Here is a 21,182-nt window from a genome sequence, read left to right as displayed (position 1 = left end):
TCAATCACAAGTTCAAAGCGTGCTATGGAGTGTTCAACATTAACGCGAGGGGATTTCTCGATCAACTGCAGGAATGTGACGTGTTATGCTTGCTTTCAAGTCAGGCATAATCTATGTGCTTCCTCTACAGACACCATCTTTCAGGATTTCCTGCAACCAGAGAATCATAGGAATTCAAGTCAGAAGGATTAGTCGGAAGTGGGAATGTTCGCCAGACAATCGGAAAACTTCTCGAAGTCACCCGATTATCTACGTGGGCATGAAACTGTGCCTTCACTGGTCCAACAGTGTGAGGTCATGCACCCTCTTGCATGACGACAAGCATTCTCGTTCTTGTAAGGCAGGAATGACTTGTTGCTGAAGAAGTTCTCAACGGGAAGCCATGATGGAACATCTTTGAGTTCCTTGAAGAGTGCTCTCCTCAAACAAAAAGGGGCCAAGAATGAAATTAGCAGCAAAACCATACAGTAATGCAATCAGAATACAAATATCGTTGACGCACAAAATTAGGACTTGCAGCACCCCATATAGGACAGTTTTGAATATTAACTGCTTCGTCTATGGTAAAATGCGACTTGTACGACCATAAAATGTTCCAAGATCATAAACGGCTATTCTGGCCAAGAACGATAGCAAAATCAGTGCGTTTGTCTGGGCTCGCAGAACTTGGGATCTTTTATTGATACCACTTAACAGTGGATTGCTGAACCTAAAGACAAATCACGTAACACCACTCAAGCACTTGTCGAAGAATATTGACAACCGGACGCTCTTTCGACCTTGACAAATGCAACCTCCACAGTTTCATTTGAAATACGTTTCTATCTTTTTCCTTGCAGTACCCTCAGTGTGTCCAGATTTTCAGTAGTCATCTTTTTCAAAGCCTACATCGATATAGATTCTTTTCGCAAGCTTTTCAAGCGTCAATGTTCCTCGCAATGCAGTTGAAACATTACTGATGTTTTCATAAAACAATTTGACTAGTAAAGTTCGACCTTTCTTCGCTAGAGGCATGGTGAAGAATGAGTTTACGGCATTTTAATACCTGCTTTTTAAAACACTCTGAATCCGTATATTGCACTTTCTACATTGCAAGAAAAGCGACATCTGTCGGTCGAAATTTGAACTATTCATTTCTATTGCAGACTTCATTCTCCCACGGTCCATATAAATACACTCATGTCCATAAATTAAGGATAATGCAAAATCAGGCAAAAGAAGAGTTAGAAGCAAAACAATTTGACTTATTTGTAAAGCTTATTTATTAAACAAAAGGTAAAGAGCAAAAAAAGATGCTATATGTTTGATATTATTAAAAAATTAGCGATTTTTTTTCTCCCTGAAGCAAATTACAAAAACAAAAAAAAAAAAAAAAAAAAAAAAAAAAAACCTATTTAACCTATTTACAAAAAACCAATATTACATGGTTGGTATGATTGTTAATACATTGTATATCTCCCACACGATGCAATACAGTCCGTACAACGCCTAGGCATACTGAGTATCAAATTATCGATCTGATCTTGGGGAATATCTTGGATATTACACCACTCAAAAAGCAATGCTTTCCGAAGTTCCGGTAGACATGTAGGAGGAGGTTGACGGGCTGCAACTCGTCGGCCAAGCATGTCCCACACGTGCTCTACTGGATTCAAGTCCGGTGAGAATGCTGGCTAGTCCATACGGGTTATATCCTCCGATTGAAGGCATTCGCTTACGATGTTTGCACGGTGAGGACGGGCGTTGTCATCCATAAACACAATTTGTGCGCCCATGGCGCCTCGAAACAAACGTACATGTTGTTCCAGAATGACGTCCCGATAGATTTGGCTTGTCATGGTTCCAATTTGAACATGCAGGTCCGTTCTGGAATCCAGAATAATTCCACCCCAAACGAGCAATCCTGCACCACCGTAACGGTGTCGTTCAATAATGTTTTCTTGTTGTTAACGGGCTCTCCATATGAAAGTCCGAATCAGAATCAGACTGTAACCTCAACCTGGACTCGTCGGAAAACATCACACAAGCCCACTGTTGCGGTGTCCACAATGCATGCTCTCTACTCCAGGCTAAGCGCAGTTGACAGGTGAGTTGCAGTAAGTGGAACGCATCTGACAGGTCTACGAGCATATAGACCAAGCTGCCCTAAGCGTCTGTACACGGTCTGCTTTGAAATTGTCGTACCAGTGGCTGAAGAGAGCTGACGAGACAGGTCTGAGGCTGTGCTCCGCCTGTTTTTTTTGGCAGTAACTGCCAAATATCGGTTCTCATTCGGCGTTGCAACTCTGGGGCGACCTGTGCTGTATCGTCTACCCACATTACCATCATCTTGGAATCGTTGCCAAAACCTGGAGATGACACTCTGGGCAATTCCAAGTTCGTCTGATACTTCCAGTTGAGTACGCCCACATTCCAGACGGCCGATAATTCTACCGCGTAAAAAATCATCCAAATGCGTCCTTTGTGTCATAACAATTCGGTTATTGCACTGAGTTACTTATAAAGCGCCTGCGAACAATTTTACTTCTTTGCCTGTATTCCTTATATATTACTCTCTTACACTCTCGTCATTGTGACGTACCATCGGTGTCATCTGGTTACTTCCTGAAATTTGCATATGATTCTTGAAGATGGGTATAGTGATTTTACAGGTGATATATCCGCGTGACTCCGAATTATCCTTAATTTATGGACATGAGTGTAGTTTATACCAAGTTTCAATGAAACAGGTCTACCAGAATGCTCTCCCCGCTGGTCTAAATAGGATAACTTTACGTGATTAGGTGTTGAAACTAGAGAATCATAGAAATCATAAACAATCGAAAATAAGCGAGCAGTTTTTGAATATATGCCAACAAATAATAAATGACGTTAAAATTTGATACAAATTTCATTTAAAAGATTCTTTCCCTCTCTATCTGATGGCGGAAACAGTAAATTTCTGAGGTTTTTAGTTTGTATGTTAAACGAAGATATGTGTGAGAAATGGTTTAATTGATTACATTTAAAAAATCAAAAATTCGAATTGAAATCAAATTTTGAAAAAAAAAAAAAAAAAGTCATTTTTTCACATTACATTATCATTTACAAACAATGTGTACACAGAATTTGAATTCCATAGCTTATCAGGAAGTAGTGTAAAAATCGATGACAGACTTCCGGCCATAACCGACAAATTTATGACCATCATGGCCATAGCGACAAACACTAAACAAAAATTTATAATAAAAACTGTTGTTCTTTGTGCCATGTATAAGTTTTAAAGTTTCCGCTGACTAGAGCGCATGAGCATTGTTGAATTATTAAAGTCCATTAAAAATAATAATAATAAAAATACAATATCTATTTTGAAATACTATATCGTAAATGTTGTGAAAAGCTGTATATCTTCATTTATTTGTGAGAATAGATTTGCCATGAATGAATTACCAACATTCGAATCGTTGATTTAATTAATGGCTTCTAGAATCATGAGTATGTGATTGATCAACCATTTAAAAGTTCTCGCACCATTTTCAAAACGAAAAAAATATTAGACTTAGTGCTTAGAGATGGCAACTTCTAATGCTTCATAATTACTGCTTTTGGTATGTCTATAGGCTGTGATTGCCTTGCAACTCGTTTGAATCGCATCAGTCTTGAATAATCTCCCTTGTGATGTAAGTGCTATAATTAAGAATTTGAACAACCTGTCATCTTGTCCTGCAATGAGGATTTTTAACTGTTATTTTGTAGGAAGAAACACAATATCAGTTCTTCTTCAACTTATATTTGTAATTCTTATTTTTGTTTCTACTCTTTTTAATTGTGTAGTCTCATGTATTGGATATCGTTTATGAATTTTTCTAGATTTAACCTCTTAACCATTTACCCCGAGACAGACTCGTCAATTTGAAAGGTGTCTCCATTCGTCAGAGTTGAGGAACTCGTCGCTTCGTCTTTTCGACCCCCCCCCCCCCAATGTAGCAAAAATGAAAAGAGATGATTGGTGGCTTAATTGGTCACGGTTTATTCACAGCGGAGTAGTATTAGGATCACACAAAATATATTACCTTGAAAAAACTCAGAAAGCACTTCCACTACCCTTTCAGCTGGTACTGCAATGAAACTACTGGTCATTTGAAAGAGTACCTTTAGGGAATCGTTTTTATCAATGTTTAGATAAGACACTGGGGAACACAAAATTTTTCTCTTGGGTATGAAGACGATTGATATTCTCTTGGGTATGAGCACCCTTGAGTGTGACGACATGTAAGCGGTTTCCTAAATATTTCTTGAAAGCTGGTGAAAGGAGGGAAGAAATATTTCTACGCCCATTTCAGACGGAAAATATTTTTCATTGGAGGGCAAAAAACAAGCAGCTATTTAAGTTTTGTACGGCGGTGAAGAGGTTACGGGTATTATCCACTAGCGCCAGTACCTTAGATATAAAACGATAATAATAATACACGAGAAGAAATTATACTCAAGATTCGAAGAAAAATATTTCTTCAATAAATAAATAATTTAAAAAAATCACACATTACTTCTCAGTTTACGGATTCTTTGGTTTACTCTCCATCTCTAAAACTTAAGGAAACACTTTTCTGTAATCCTGTACCAAACCATATGTGAATAGTATTAATATTCTATCGTTATTTTGCTGCAAAACAAGTATCTTTTACTTCGAATTCTTGTTCATTTCATGTTGAAGTCAACACGCTTGATGAAATAGCATTTGCTCGCTTGAAACTACACTCTCAAGATTGTTGATTTAAGACGGCAACTGAATTTCCTTCAGTGCCCTAGTTTTTCTTTCCACTTTACCGAGCTAGATATTATGCCACGCTTATATTATGCTGGCTTCACTGCCACCTACTTCAAGCAATGAAAGAAATCGATGTGGTTTTCCAGTATTAAAAGTTTCCGAACAGTCTACGATTCAAGTGCTCTATACCAAGCAAGTTCGTAAAAAAGCTGTTCAGTTCTATTACTTAGTCCTGGAACAAGCCTCGGCTTGGTGACTAGATTTTTCCTGGAGCTGAAGAATCGCATATTAGCTTCGTCTTCTAAACGTCTAAGAATACTTAACTTTCGAATCCAGTCCATCGAATGCAGATGAATTTCCACGCATAAATGGTTGATTTTCTGAAATATATTTATATATTTTAGAATGGCACAAATAAAGTTAGATATTTTTGAAGAAATCTAATTGCTAGATTACATTATATATATATATCTAAATATATTAAATTACATCTGCTGGAAAAAAACGCAAAAAAGTAATTTAATGTAAAGGAACGGACTTTGACGTCTATTCCATTACATTAAATTATATGGAAAGACGTTGACGTCTATTCCATGACAAGGCTGAAGCTCTTCCTTAATCAAAAAATCGCTTTGGTTGCATTCCTAATGTTATACTAACATAGAAAAGAAACTCATTATTACGAATCCGAAGACCTACGATATAATGCAAAGGCCTAGGATACAGAACCTCTGTACCTAGGACATAATGAGTAGTATTAGATATATTTTTTGTTAATTGTAATAGTGCTTGCTTCAAATTTTAATAAATACTGCAGCCAAAACAAAATTTACAAGTTCTATGTACACCTGAAAAGAAAATGCATAAAAACATATCAGTATGAATAAAATCAGTTCATTCTTTCCAAGCAACAACCAATTCGTGAATAATTTCTTTAGCAAACCAGAAAAAAAAAAAAAAAAAAAAAAAAAAAAACCCTTTTGCTACCTTCAGGTTAATACGTATGACGTCCTGATTTAAATTTAATGTAATATAAAAACTTTTTTTTTTCCATACTAATAAAAGAATTAAAGTGGCTTTAACATATCGTGCCAATTACCTAAGCTGAAGCAAAAAAGGTTGCCAAGAGCAGCTATTTATTTAAAATGCTAAAATTAACTAAACATTTTCGCCATACAAGGACTTCATATGCAGTCGCGTGCTGTCTTCAACATCAGAATATGTCTGCGTATAATAATAATGTGTTTACCCCCATAGCACAGAACATCCTCAGGATGTCCTATTTAAGTCGCAATATCCGGGACATACTTAGGATGTCCTGAGTATGTTGATTCTCAGATGTCCTGATGACATCGTAATTTAACATCCTGAGGATGTCTTATTTAAGTCGCTATGTCCTGGGATATGAGAGGATGTCCTGATGATGTTGATTCTCAGATGTCCTGAGGACTTCACCAATTTCACATCCTAAGGATATTCATACTGCATTGTCCGGAGGACTTCGGTTGTCAAACATTCTGAGGCTATTTGTTCCCAAATTTACCAGTTTTAGTTTTTTGACATTGCACATCTGAAACTTGCATATTAGTTAATTTTCATATGTTGTTTCTAAATGCTGTACATTGAGAATATTGATATTGATGAATATTTGATATGATTGATGAGACAGAATAAAAAATTCTCGTTGGTTCATAAAGCTCACCTCAAAATAAAATGAATTAATAAATTATGGAAACTCGTACACAGCATATATTAAGCAGAAAGAGTATATACTTAGAAGTATTAATAATTGGTAGAGTTGATTGCAGAATAAAATGCCTTAATTGCATGGTAAACATACAGTAGATCATCTTTTAGAGTTCTTCTGTATTGCATAAAATGCAGATTTAAATTTTTGACACTGATATTGATTGTCATATAAATGGCAATTACTGTTTTATTTTGTTCTGAAATGAATGGTTGGTAATAAAATTCTGGATGAGATAACCTTTAACATGTGCTAGAAGTTAAAAAGTTTGATTTGGTCTGATTTCTACTGCTAAATTTCATTTTATTGAATTTTGCATAAACTAATACCAATGAACCAGTGCAAATTATTTTCAGACTTTCTTTTTTCTTTCAAACAAAAAGCGCTAGTCTCGAAATGTGATTTTGTATCGTCAATTGTAACTCATTTCGCTTGTCATTCAAGTGTTGCCATTTGGCAAAATGTAAGATATTTACCTTTAAAATCTAATCTGTTATCGATTAACAAGCCAAGCTATTTAAAAGCAATACACACAGTTCTTAACATTATATTTTTTTACTTCTTAATGTGATTGATTTAAAATTCATTTAATTCATGATATATCTAATTGAAAACATTTAATATTTTTATACAATTTCATGATATATTTCTTCACTTTTCAAATATATAGAAGATATATAACGTTCTGGTGTCAGTATCCTACAAAATGTTTTGCTATTTCCACTGCACCATCTGTATTGGTAATCTCCACTAATAAACCATATTAAACTTTGAGCCTTTTGTGCTAAAATCTGAGGTCTTTCAGACTTTTTTTTTTTTTAATTTTTTTTTAATGTGTGAGCAGAAAGGTAGAATTTTAGAAGAGCTTCTTCAGTTACCTTTCTAATGATGTAAAGAATTGTTAACAATGTCAAGAACATAATTTTTACAACTAAATATTAAATATATAGAAAAGCCTGCAGCATTTTCATGTTAAGAAAATATATTTATTCTGTGGCTAGGAATTGATTTAGTTTTAAAAATAAAATTTCCTTTTAATAATTTCCTAACAGTCTCATCAAAACACTAAAAACTCTTTACATGTATTAAAGAAAGAGGATTTATTTAATTATAAAGATTATTAAATGGCTAATTTTATTGAATTTTTAATACAAATTAACTGAAATTAGAAACGGATTTTGCAAAATAATTTAATTGTGAATATATTGAATTCAATTTGGGGCTATTGGATGTTTAAATGTGATCGGAAATTTTTAATATCTTAAAAATAAAAGCAAAATTTTAGCATATAATATTTTGTATTAATAATTTATTTTAAGTCACTTGCTCAGTTTTAATATATTTACAAACTATTATATAAATTGAAATCCAGATTTAAAAAAAAATAAGTTGTATAAATATTCTCAACATTTCTTATTTTTTCATAGTAATCATAGGAGAAGGATTTGAGACTGTCTGTGTAAAATAAGTAGGCGTTAGATCATCACAACACCTTCACATACTTTCACTGGAATGTAAGGAAGTTTCCTGGGGATATACTGGAATGTGACATTAAGCAGTTGGGAGTATGTATATAAGAGGTTAAAGGGATATTGTAACTAGTATTTCAAATCCTGATAACATCCTATATGCAGTCGGTAGGACCCAGATAGGATGTCCTAAGTATATACTGGGATGTGACATTAAGCACTCAGCAGGATGAGTTTAGGAGGAAACTGAGATATTACGGGATGTCCTGAGGGTGTAGTGAGTAGGACTTTAAATCCTAATGACATCTCATACGCTGTGGGACTTAGATAGGATGTTCTGAGGATATAATGGGATGTGTTTAGGAGGTTAGTGCGATATCCCGAGATGACCTGAGGATGTAGTAAGTAGGCGTTCAGATCCTAATAACATCCCGTACACTGTCAATGGGACTTAGTTAGGATGTCCTGAGGATATACTGGGATGTGACATTAAGCACTCGGGAGGAGGTGCTTAGAAGGTTCGAGAGATATTTCGGGATGTCCTGAGGATATGCGCATATCCCACTAAAAACATCCTCAGGATATCCCAAGGATGTTTTTGTGCTATGTGGGTTGAGATCTTCATAAACCAAATAAATTGTTTCATTTTGTGAAAAGGTTATATTCTCTGATATATTTAAAAAGCGTTTTCATTTTTCAGATTTCCAATTCCTGACGAATGTTGCTAATATTTTTCTAGAAAAACTGGTAAAAAATGAGGCTGCTAAGACCTGATCTTCAAAATATAACGCATCTATTCTATCCGTTGCTCTGAAAATTTTTATCATTAGCCTATTAGGCACAGTCTTTACCGATTCTGAACTATATTTCAATTCTGAAGGGTAATCCAAGGTTGAAAGCAACGATATTAGTCTACTGAAATGAAATTCATGCACATTTAAATCCCAGTATGCCAGACATGTAGCATCTGCAAGAAAGGACAATTCATTCATTGATATCGCCGATAAACCTCCAATAAAGCTTTAGTAATTGATAAATGTATTGTCTTTCCTCTTAATATTTAAATTCGATGACATTCGAAGAAGACACAGACACGTGATTTATTTGGATATAATCTTTCCGACAGTTAGTTACTCTGCCTAACCATGTCCGATGAAACTGCTCTTTGTGTGTATTTTATGTGCTTTTATTCTTGCTTTTGCTTTTCTGCGAGTGAGCTTTTTATCTGTGTTTAAGTGCCACAATTTTTTTTTTTGGATTACCATGCATGTTACTTTGGATAACGACTGAGATTTTGCCCCTTTGGAAAATGCTTCGACCAGTGTTCCTGAAAATGGAGTTACGGCTAAGCGTACCCCGTGGGTTGATATCTCGTCCTCTTCACCGGATAAAAATATGTGTTTGAATATACACAGTCAAGTCACATTAAAGTGACCATCACTTACGTTCGACGTCAATGTTCTCACTTACGTTCGTCAATAAACAGATGTCAATCACTTACGTTCGACCAATAAACAGATGACAGGTGACATCACATTGCAGCAGAGCGTATATAAAGGGTGTCAGACAATCAGAAAACATTGAAATCGTTGGCGGAATGCTCAAACGAAGCGATTTATCTGACGTCCAGAAGGGCATGATCATTAACTTTCGGGCCAAGAGTGGAAGCGCTTCCGAAACGGCTAATTTTGTAAACTGTTTCTGTGCCGCCATGTGAAAAGTATACCGTGCTTGGCAAAATGGTATTATCCAAAATCAGCGACGTGGCAAGTGTGGTGCACCACGTGCCAGAGATGACAGAGGTGAACGATGGCTGCGGAGATGCGTTCCGGTGAATAGACACACAAGCGCTGAGCAACTGACTGCCCTGATGAACCAAGGGGTTACCCACAGTGTCTCCTTAACGACGGTTCGGCGAGCGTTGATGCGTATGGACCTCCGCAGCAGATGCCTGGTTAAAGCACCTATGCTGACTGCAGTTCATCGGTGACGAAAGCTATAATTTGCATGCCAGTACCGCAACTGGACGTCCACTGAGTGACAACAGGAGGCCTTTTTCGATGAATCACGTTTTATGCTCCATCGGACAGATGGACGTTGGCCTATACTGCGTGAAACGTCGGAAAGCAAACACCCGATGGGTCCAAGCTGGAGGAGAGAGCATTATAGTCTGGGGAATGTTTCCGAGGCATTTTCTGGGTGCACTTATCATTGTGAAAGACATGATGGATCAACAGAAATGCGCATCTATCCTTGCGGACAATGTCCGCCTCAGAATGATGGCATCTAATGATCCTCAGAATGATGGCATCTACCAGAAGGACAATGCGAAGTGCCATTCAGCTCATAGTGTACGTGCGTGGTTTGAAGAGCACTAGGATGAGTTTACTATACTCCCCTACTTAGCAAACTCCCCGGACATAAAACCCAATCGAGTATCTGTAGGATCACCTCGATCTGGTTGTTCGCGCCAACCGCGTAACCTAGCGCAGCTGGCCGCTACTCTGGAATCGGCATGGCTTTACATCGCATTGAACACCTTCCAGGACCTAACTGACTCTCTTCCTGCACGTCTCGCAGCGGTCTGCTCTGCGAAAGGTGATTATTCTGGCTTTTAATAGGTGGTCACATTATTGTGACTCGACTGTGTAGAATCTTCTGCTAATATTTACTTGCGATATACTCCCGATATGATGTCTGATTTTGCACGTGTCGACTCGTAAAGGGAAAATTTGAAAATTCTCACTCTACGGATTGATACTTACGTTACCGTTATTAAGGATAACTTCGGATTAGTTGTGCAGCATTATAATCTATCTGAATCTAGTGAAATTCATGCTTGTGAACAAAAATTCTGACAGAATAATTTTAAAAAAATGAAGAAGCTTGAAGACTGTTCTACATCACTTAAGGGTAAGTGCTATTTTTTTTTTTTTTTTTTTTGTTAAGTAGAGAACGTTTAATTAATTCCAGTGCCAGTAATAAACGCAAAATTATTATTAGTGATAGTGAATGTAATTCTAATGATAATGAGGTAGAATTTAAGAAGGCGGTTAAAATGGCTAAAGGAATGAAACTTGCTAAACACGAGTCACAACATACGTTGCAAAATAGATTTGCTAATTTAGATGTAAACTACACACGCACACACACACCATAGAGGTAGGAAGTTAGACTTACTTCCATGACACACACCATAAGACAGTTCTATATCTTCCGTTGTACTGGGCCGATTGATGAAACTCAAGCGCGACTTAGGATATGTATTAGATTTATATATAGCATTTTTCTAATATAGGTATTTTGACACAAAATCCGACTTTTTCTGAAATAACACACCAATTTTTTTCCATATTTCAGTTCTATGACTCAAATTACTCCAAACTACCAAGTTTTGCAAAAATCGCACGAATAGTTTTTAAACAATTAGCTCTCAAAAGTTTAGCTCCTCAATGTTAATTGAGTTTGGTATATATTTATTAATCTCTATTTTTTTAATTAAATTTATTTAAATCTTCCTTTCACATTTCGGAATTCAGGTTTATTCCAAATAAAATTTCCCCATTTTAATGATTTATTTTTTTAAATTTCTATTTTAAAATAATTTTTATAAATTTTTCAAAAAACATTTTGAATTATAATCTATCAACTTTTTACCATCGTCTTAAAGTGCACTTTACAGGAATTATTTTTTTTTATTTTCTAAGCATTCTTGCTGTAAGGATTATAATTATGTAAGGTATATATTTAACAGTTAAATTTTGAGTTAAACTTCCTTTCCTGTCCTTTCTGAATTTCAACTTACATCTTTCGCCCAGAATGTACTAGTTTTAGAATCACGTTTGAATGCAAATGAGGAAGAGCGGTATATAACCGCGAAGTTCTACTCTCTGAGTAGAGAGAACCAGAGTTTCTGCCTAGCACGCGTCCGCCCTTTTAGACTACCGTCTCTTAAGCTATTGTTACTCTCGGCCGTACTTTAGACCCTTGATAGCTTCTCACTCAATTAGTGTTAAGGGGCCAAGTCCGTTAGAATCTTGACAGCTTCGGCTATATCTTTTTAGTTAAGATTAGTTAAGTTTTAATTGTTAGTTTCTTAAGTTCAAGCCCTGTCGGCTTTATTGTACAACTCCAAGACGGAGTTCAGTTAAATCTTTATATGAATAATAAAGGGTCTTTTAACCTTTTCCAAGCTTTAATTATTGTCTCACGAACTCAAGTGATTACTCACTTACGTTGAAATTCTTCCTGTAAAGTACACAAACTAAAACAGCGTTTGGATGGATTTAACATTATTCAAGTCACACTTCCACGACTAGCTTATGAAAAGGGCTAAATTTTCTGACGAAAATAATTTTCCATGTAAGGTGTCTGAATTTTGGACAATGCTTTCAGTCATTCTGTTGAACGCCAGCTGTTTAGTGGAGAGAATTTGGGTTATTTTTTTAAGCCCCTAACGTTTATCTTCTGATTCAACCTTTTGACTAAGGCATTTAAAAAAAAAACAGTTTCCATTATTTCGTCTAATGGGTATTTTATTGTACATTTTTCGATTTAGATTACTTTTTTGATATGTTTTTATAAATTAAACAATAACAAGCACAGGTACCAAAACGTGAATAACAGTAGTTTTTATTTTCATAAACTAAAACCATATACTTTACAGCTAAATAAAAGTTTGACCAAATTCCTCCCCCTCCAAACCGGTTGGAAACTCCGGCTCTAGGTACTGTAAATGAATGGGCATTCTATCTCGAATACCAGCTGATAGGAGGTAGAAATGCAATTTCTATATCTTTTAGGATTTCCACAATCAAAAGCTTCCTTTGGGATAGACACACTGTGTTCACAGGCAGTTGTAAAAATTTTCATGAAATGTTCTCAGCATTGTGACCTTATATTAAGAGTCTTCGAACGGGAAGTGGTAACTGTAGACTGAGAGTAAGGAAAACATTGATTATGCTTGTAATCATGAAAGGTAGATTGATTACACAGACAATGAGTATTCTGCTGATTAGAAACGTAAATTTTGAAATTAAAATAAATCTTTGGAAGCAACTTTTTTTTTTTTTTTGTAGTCCAAAGGGGCTTTGTCCCTGAAAGACTATTGCGTTCGTTTTGCAATTTTGCGTAGATTCACTACAAACGGCGAATCACTTTTCAAACTGTTGTTACAAAGTATTATCGCCCTGTGCTATAATTAACCTTTTAACTGTCAAGTTATTTTGATGATGTGGGTGCATAAATTGTCAATATTTTTAACTTCCAAAAATGAAATATTTGCCTCCCACCATGAAGTTTCAACACCATACGGTTTCAACACCATCCAGTCAGTCTTCTGTTACTATATTACAGATGTAAATCAAAGTCATTTCGTTCCCTGACTGGAAAACTATGCCTTCCCATCTCAGTAATGGAAACAGGACTTCTAAGACCCCGTGTAGAATCGCAGCAAGAATGAAAGCACTAACATTAAACAAAAGACAAAGAAAGGTCACTTCAGGGTTATGGTACTCGTATTGGTTCCCTGAAACTTAGGTTAATACAGGTGAAACCCGTACTCAAGCAACAAGGGAATGAAAGAGTCTTGACAAAGGACACAAATAAATAATAGGCAACTCATTCAATAGGTCCGGAAAAGCAATGAAATGCGATAAAGATTTGTATATAACAAACCACAACATTCCAAACATTTCATTCAATCAACAGAATAGATCACGTATCTCGTGGAATTCTGATTCACATATGGGAAAACTCTCACAGTATTATGTGCACATCCCACGGTTCTGGTAAAGAATTACAGACGTGCCTCTGCCTTCTTCGAATATCATCGAATTTAAATATTAAAAGAAAAGGAGATATATTTATCAGTTACTGAAGATTTACTTGAGCTTTATCGGTGATAGTAATGGATGAAGAATACTGTGTCGCAGTTATCAGTTCTCTGGCATACTTGGACTTGAATGTGCGGGAATTCCATCGCAGTAGATCGACATCGTTGCTTTTAGCTTTGGATTTTGCTACAAAACCTAGCAGTAGTAATGGTATGAAAGTTGTTCCCAATGTGCCACTGATAGAAATTTTCAAACCAAGGGAAAGAACAGATGAGGTCGATATTGAATACCAGGCTTTGGAAGCCTCATTTTTTACCAATGTTTTTAGAAATATGTTAGCAACATTCGTCGGGAACTGGAAAACTGAAAACTTTTTTGAAACATATCAGAAATTATAATCTTTTCGTAAAAAGCAAAATTTATTTTGTCCAATTTGATGAAGATCTGAGAAGACACGAAGATACTTATTGGTATGAATCATGGCGCACTTTTTTCCAAGATGAGCTTATGCTAAAGTTAGCTCTTGAGTTAATAAAGATATTCTTCGAAAGACATGACCAAGATTCCTGCCTCGTTGCCGAATTCTTTCACACATTTTGCATCTCATATCGAACTCAAGAATATCTATTCTTTAAGTGTAAACCTCAAATAACGGAGTATATTTTGTATCATTTGCAGAAAGCAAAGGTTCATGTAAATGATGTCTTCAATTCTGAGCCACGTCTGATGTATCTGCTACGAGAAATCGTGGAAAAGAAGCTGGACAACTTGTTGTTGCTTCTCAAGTACGACTCTGGAAATATATACCCATTCTTGGATAATGAAGGGCTAAAGGAGTTGGCGAGTGAGGTTCGATTACACAGACGCCCGCTATTTTGGTAAGTCTTTATTTTAATGTTTAATTTTTGTATTTTCTATTGGAAATTATTTTACTGCGACACATTTGGAATTGATGTATGTTGAAAGTATATATTTTGTTTTTCATCCGCAGATCTTGAGCAACGCATTTATTGATAACTTGAAATAAGGCTTGATGTTTCTAATACATGAAAAAGCGTTTTTGTTGTTAAAAGTAAAATTTCTTAATACATAAATATTAGCACTGATAAGGCTGAAGGATTTTATGATTAATTTTCTATCATTATTGAAGTTTAAATTCTAATTTATAAATTTTGTTATTATCAGTTAAAAAACAGGTAGATTCATATATTTATTTCGTTAACACCAAGCCCTGACGACGATTTAAATATTCTATTTTTTGCTATTTTGATTGTAATTTTGATATGTGTATTTCCTGTTAGAAGGTCCCTTAATTTGTCTTTAAGCATGCACACGTGCTTAAAGTAAAATTTGGTAGAAGACAGAAATACATAGTTATCTGTTTTATAGTAGTAATAGTTATCTGTTTTATTTTCAAATCATAAAAAAATAAATAAAATGTCATTGTGAAGAAAAGAATAAAAAGCGGGCGGTTTTTTAACACATACATGCACATTTCGAGAGCATTTGAGCTAACTCGGCGCACTTTTTAAAAATATTTAAAAACATTTTGTTAAAATATTTAAAAACAGCTATCTTTAGAATTTCCGATGGACAGTGACACTCTCTGGTGTGGTGTGTTTAGGTGGACAGGACGACGTGTCCAGCGGATAGTGTCGCGTGTTTCATTCCCTACGGTGTTGCTACATTTCCCCTTAAAAATTGTTCAGTTTTGACTCAAGTGTTCGTTAAAAGTTTACAAAATATGAACAAATATGCAAACAAATTCAAATTCCGGTATTTTTCCGTTTCGCCGGCGCAAATCTCGCCAAGCAGACTTTATTGGCGACAACATACAGTATACACATAAAAAATATTAACAAATGTTAGTTCTAAGATTTTTTTTTATTTTGAAGGTATAAACATTTTAATAGCGTTTAAAATTTTGTGAAAAGACATTAATTTAAGAATTTAATATGCTTTCATGGTTCAAGATCCTGATTCGCCGGTTCGTATCACGTGGCCCCAAGAGATCTCATCTCACGTAAACTACGCTACAAAATCTAATTCTCTCAGTAATTATCTACATTAATTTCAAGTTAAACCTTAATTTGGAATACAAGTTTAAATGCACGAATTGTTTTAATTCGTACGAATAGCTTACTCAGAAATTATGTAAAACCGCAGTATTTTACTTCGCTGGTGCATTCCACTAGAATTGATGAATTTAACCCCTTGACCTTTGCCTTTACTATATTTTCGACTTCAGGTGAGCGGTGTGATTGCTTCTTAATTGACTTAATTACCGCGAATGGTCTTAGGGCATAAAATTGAACTATCTGGTAAAAGTTCTGCGTAATTTTATGCCAGTATTGAAAAAAACAATCAATCTGATAAGAAATGACTGCGGCTTGTTTTGAAAATGAGGCGTAAAAGGTTACCAGCGAGGATATTCCGTTTGGCATCAGTTGTACTATTATTGGCGACTTTATCGCCTGCCCCGGCAAAACGGAAAAGTACCCAAATTCGAGTGGAGAACTAATTTTATGACTCTAGCTACCGTTGTTTTTTTCACAATGTCACGTACATACATTTATGAAGATTCTTCATAATTTGCTTTCTTTAAATATAACACAGAGCGATACTATTTTTTGGCAACAATTTGAAAAGTGATTTGCGCAAAATGTCGTTTCGAGGCTGATAGCCTTTCTTGGCTGACTCCCGTTTGGGCTAAAAACGCAAAGATTCAGATTTTAACTTCACGCCAGAGGGTTTGTTATGGTATTTTTATGCGCTTGCTGAGTGTGCAGTTTTCCGATTTGCTCCTAAACTCACTCCTGCTGACACAATTTGTTTCTGTATTTTTACAATTAAATATCGCATCCTTCACACTAACACCACATAAAATTCAACAGCCAAATCACAAAATGTTTAAAAGCTGCATATGTTCAGAATTCCCGAGTGAGTGTTAAGTTTTCCCACTCTTTTTTCGATTCATCACATTTATAGTTCAGTTTTCTCAGGAAGGTGAAACTTTTTTTTTTCATTACTAACGTTCTGCATTTGCAATTTTATTTATTAAACCTCATTTTCTTCGCAGTTACGCCACGTAAAATTTAATGACAAATTCACAAAATATTTCAAAACAGCTTATCATTAGAATTCCCTTTCCAGTGTTGAGTAATGCCATACATTTTTTAACATTTGATAATTTTTTTCTTTAAAAATTATACAAGGTGAAAACGTTTAATGGAAATATCTATTACTTGTATTTGCGTGCAATTTTTTTCATTCGTCATATTATTTCTTTAAAAATAATAGACGATGATAACTTTTATTTCAACATCTTTGACTTGAAAAAGTGATACGGATATTAAAGAGAGGACGGAGACCTCTGGTGCTAATAATAAAAGCAAAATATTACTATTAAAAAGAAAACTTGTATTTGAGTGAAACTGATGTGAAATATTTTACACTTGCAAAGAAATATTCCACTTTTACCGCAATAAAGAATGCTGCCTTAAAATCTTTCATCAGAGTTTTACAGCCATTGATTTTACTGAGCAAAACGCACGACCCCATTTATACTATTTAACATAAACTTTGATAAAATGTTTGCAAATTATATAGAATTTAAGAAACATTATAGTAATTTCGGTGTATTTCCGCAGGCAACCAACCTCTTAACGGCATTTTAATTGTTGCTCGTCAAGATATAATGTGTCAACGCGAGCCAAGAATATTGCAGGTCCATATTAAGTTTTAAAATCTCAGAACATATTATAACGTTGCGCGCCTCTAACTTGCACGCAGCCAAGGGGTGACTGTGGAAACTGTATAAAAGATAGAAGCTTGTGAAGGGTTTAAGTCCCTTTTTATTCAACGTAATAAATTACAATTGCGTCCTCTTGATGCTTACAGACGGTGCCAACTCGGCAGTCAAATAAAAATAATAACCTGAAAAGAAACTAAAGACAAGATTCTAACTGCGAGGCTCTCTAAAATAACTAACTCACCGCGTTTTACAATACCGCTGCTAATTCAGCAGACTTGAAGCTCACTGGAACGATTACCACTACTTCCCGCCAAGCACATAGGCCGCAACGCGGGGTTCTTCAATTCTCGCTAACTACCTCCGCGCTCGTGCAGTAAGAATATCACACACCGAACTTGTTTCCTTCCTATTTAAATCAGAATACTTCCGCTGATAAATTTGAATGCTTGCGCGTTCTACTCAAATTTACATATTCTGGCATTGGCAGTTCCAGGGGAAAGTAAGGCTTGACAGGAAAGATAGTTTAAACTTAAAATAAATGTTAGTTAAAATAAATATAAACCCTACAATATTAACAAACATTTAACAAAAAGAAGGTAGTTTTGAAAAGAATATACTACGAAAATTTGATGTTACATTCTCTTCAAAACGTTATACAAACATTTTGTTGATATCACATTTTATTGGGATGCTTCTTTGAATTTATCTCCCGGTACTGAACAAAAATAGAAACAAATAAGATGATTTATAACTTGCACATCACCTGAATATTATTGCAATGATTTTGAACTTTAATCTGCGTATTTAGTGCATACGTTTCACCACAAAATAGGTTTGCATAATGGCATTGTTTTGAACTAGCGAAGGCACTTTTCTTGATAAATTTAATTGACTTTGATAACATTTAGAATTTTACTTCTACTGTATTTTCTTTCGAACGTAAACAATCTTTGGAATAAATTTGCTTAAATTCTTTCCTTATCTAATGTTTAATAGTTTCGTATTTAGAATCTGCGATAACCGTTTACGCACCTGGTCAGATTCAAAATTATCCAGCTTCACATATAAAAAATTGTTTAACAGTAAATTCTTTTCCCACTTTATTTTGAAGTGGCACGACTAAATGTATAAATTTGAAAATATCGTTATAGTAATCGTTTGCCTTTTTTTTCCTTGCTGTTTACTGACTGACGTGCTAGCAAAATATTCGTTAATGTTTTCCAATTTTTACACAGGTAATAAAACAAATTCAAAATTCAGGCTCCGATTTTTTAAAGCATCAAATAGAAAGACGTTAAAACTATGTAACTGATACTTATAATTATATATGTGAATATTACTATATAATATATTATATTATTATATAACTGAGAGATTTGAAAGTTTTAGATATGTGCAGCTCTTGGCAGCATCTTCTGCAGTTTACGTGCTATCGCACAGCAGTGAATGTTCCGGCTTTAGCCATTTTTTTAGCAGACGTTAAAATGCGCCATTGAAATACAAAACCAGCATAGGCCACTTTGTGTAGTTTTGACTATGATACTCTTAATGTGAAACTTTTTTATTTTGAATAGTCACAAGTGGCGATGTTTATTTCTATGCAAGAGTTGTGCTTTATGTTCATTGAAAGAGTAAATAAAGAGGCTATTTAAATCTTCGCAGGATTTTGTGATAATATTCAAGACGGAGCGATAACTCGCTTATCTGTCTCATAGCGACTGAACGACTTTGAGTTAACTGTATGTAACTAGTATCCTATAAATTGTAGATGCATTTCACAGTACTCGAGTTATTTCTCTGTTCTAAACAATACAATATTTTAAAACATCTGCATGTGATTATGAAAATTCATGTTAAATCAAATTGAGGTAGCTCAACTTATTTTTGACTTTACATTTTCCTTGTGGAGTTTTCACTGATATTACACAGTTGTAAAATTTCAGAAAGCTTTCATAACATTTTAGAAGAAGATATCGGAGATAATTATATGCAGAAGTTATTTGGACATAAATGAAATGCGGAATAAAAATTATGTGTTTAATTTCATATCGTACCCAATGGGTAGTACATGTTCGATGTACAGGGCCGCCATCAAAGCTTCATTGGATGGCAGAATTTAGAGGAAGTAAAATTTTCCTAATTTCAAGAGCTACTGGGTAACAGAATTTAGAAAACGCTGAGCTTTAATTAAGGGGCAGAAACGTCTCATTCCAGCATTGTTTTAGTAAGTTTTAGAAAATTAGTGTTAGAATGGAAGATATTTTTTAGTAAATTTTACTTTATTACTCAAATGATAAAAGATTTTTGTCCCACTAAAACAAGATATACTTTCAGGGAATCCTGTAGGCGAGTCAAGGTGGCAGTGATAGCAGATGCGAAGCTGTTAAAGAACAGAGAGGTTTATATTCTTGAGGTCGTTCTCTCGTTTTTAGATCATATTATCGGAGCTCCTTCATTTGAAACCTATTGCAAGATCCTGAGGTTCATCTGGAGATCCATTCCTGATGCTTATATTTCATACGAAGAGATGAGACATGTACCTCTCGTACTTCAAGGCGAGTGCGACAAATGTGTGGAAGACATTATCGAGGAGATTCAGAAGCGTGACTTCGAAAACTTTACTGCCATCCCTCAACCCAGGAGTCTGATGCATTATTCCCGATGCACAATCAGACGCGCGCTGAATTGCAATTTACAACTGCCACAAGGGATTGAACAATTAGGTCTGCATAGACGAATGCAGTCCTACCTGAAAATCGAATATTAGTTTTCGAGTATGTCTTGTTTCAAGATCATATAGTTTGTCTTGTAGTAAATACTGTGTTTCTCTACATGTAAAGTAAAATATTTTTATACAAGAAATAAAACTTTCTTGAAAATGATCTATTCAAAATATTCATTTTAGTGAATTCATGTTTTGAACTCATTTCATAAAACTGTCTTTTTTTCCTTTCCTAAATCAATTTTGAGCTAAAATTCTTATTTTAAATGTTAGACATGTATTTTTTCTGGAGAATGTTTCGGAATCAAAATGAACGATTTACAAAAATAAGTAAGAATTTTAGAAAATGTAGTATTTAAAGCTTTTTGAATGCTTCTCAATACATGGAATGAATTTAAATGTTTTTATTTGTTTTTCCTCTAAACGAGAAATATACCCTGGCTTATCGGAAAGTTTTTTGCGAAAGCGAATTTTTTGTTTTTTCAAATTAGGACTGGAATGAATTTATACTATCAGCTTCAATTCCCCACCTCTACAACAATTTTCCATATCGGCAATTTTGTTCGGCATAGGTTTTGTAAATATTTCCAACGTTTGAATATAGTTACATCATTTATAAGAATGCAAGGACTTGCATAGAATATCCAATAGCTTCTGAGGTAAGACTCGGAAAATAACACGCTAACTAAACAAGCATTTGATTCACGTTAAATTTAATGATTTTTATAGAACTATTACTTAGTCGTCAAAAAATACTAATTTTAAAATTTTACTAAAATTTATTCTTTTCTGAACATGCGATATAAAAGTAAAATTTGATTTTCTTCAAACTATGTGAGTTTGCATGCACTCACATTCCTTTCCTGATTATTTTTATTGACAAGTACACTGCTCGACATTGAAAATGCA

General features: G+C 34.8%; 2 protein-coding genes across 2 annotated transcripts in view; one reads left to right on the top strand and one right to left on the bottom strand.

Annotated features, from left to right (window-relative positions):
* Positions 1-3,085: 3,085 nt before the first annotated feature.
* The window catches only part of LOC118195680 (putative methyltransferase-like protein 24), a 77,448-nt gene continuing 59,351 nt past the window's right edge, over positions 3,086-21,182 (bottom strand). Inside the window, exon 5 of the mRNA XM_035367007.2 lies at positions 3,086-5,127. Coding sequence (XP_035222898.2) covers positions 4,915-5,127 — 213 coding nt within the window. The 3' untranslated portion in view covers positions 3,086-4,914. The remainder of the gene's footprint in view (positions 5,128-21,182) is intronic.
* Positions 13,884-20,433, top strand: LOC118195679 (uncharacterized). Its single transcript, XM_035367006.2, has 2 exons — positions 13,884-14,675; positions 19,886-20,433. The coding sequence occupies exons 1-2, from the start codon at positions 14,305-14,307 to the stop codon at positions 20,316-20,318; spliced, it is 804 nt and encodes a 267-aa protein (XP_035222897.1). The 5' UTR covers positions 13,884-14,304; the 3' UTR covers positions 20,319-20,433.

This window comes from Stegodyphus dumicola, chromosome 5 (assembly GCF_044657685.1).
Source record: "Stegodyphus dumicola isolate Sdum_Otavi_A_Nest chromosome 5, ASM4465768v1".
NCBI lineage: Eukaryota > Metazoa > Arthropoda > Arachnida > Araneae > Eresidae > Stegodyphus > Stegodyphus dumicola.
The sequence above is the reverse complement of the archived record's forward strand: the minus strand, read 5'-3'. Positions and strand labels throughout refer to the sequence as shown.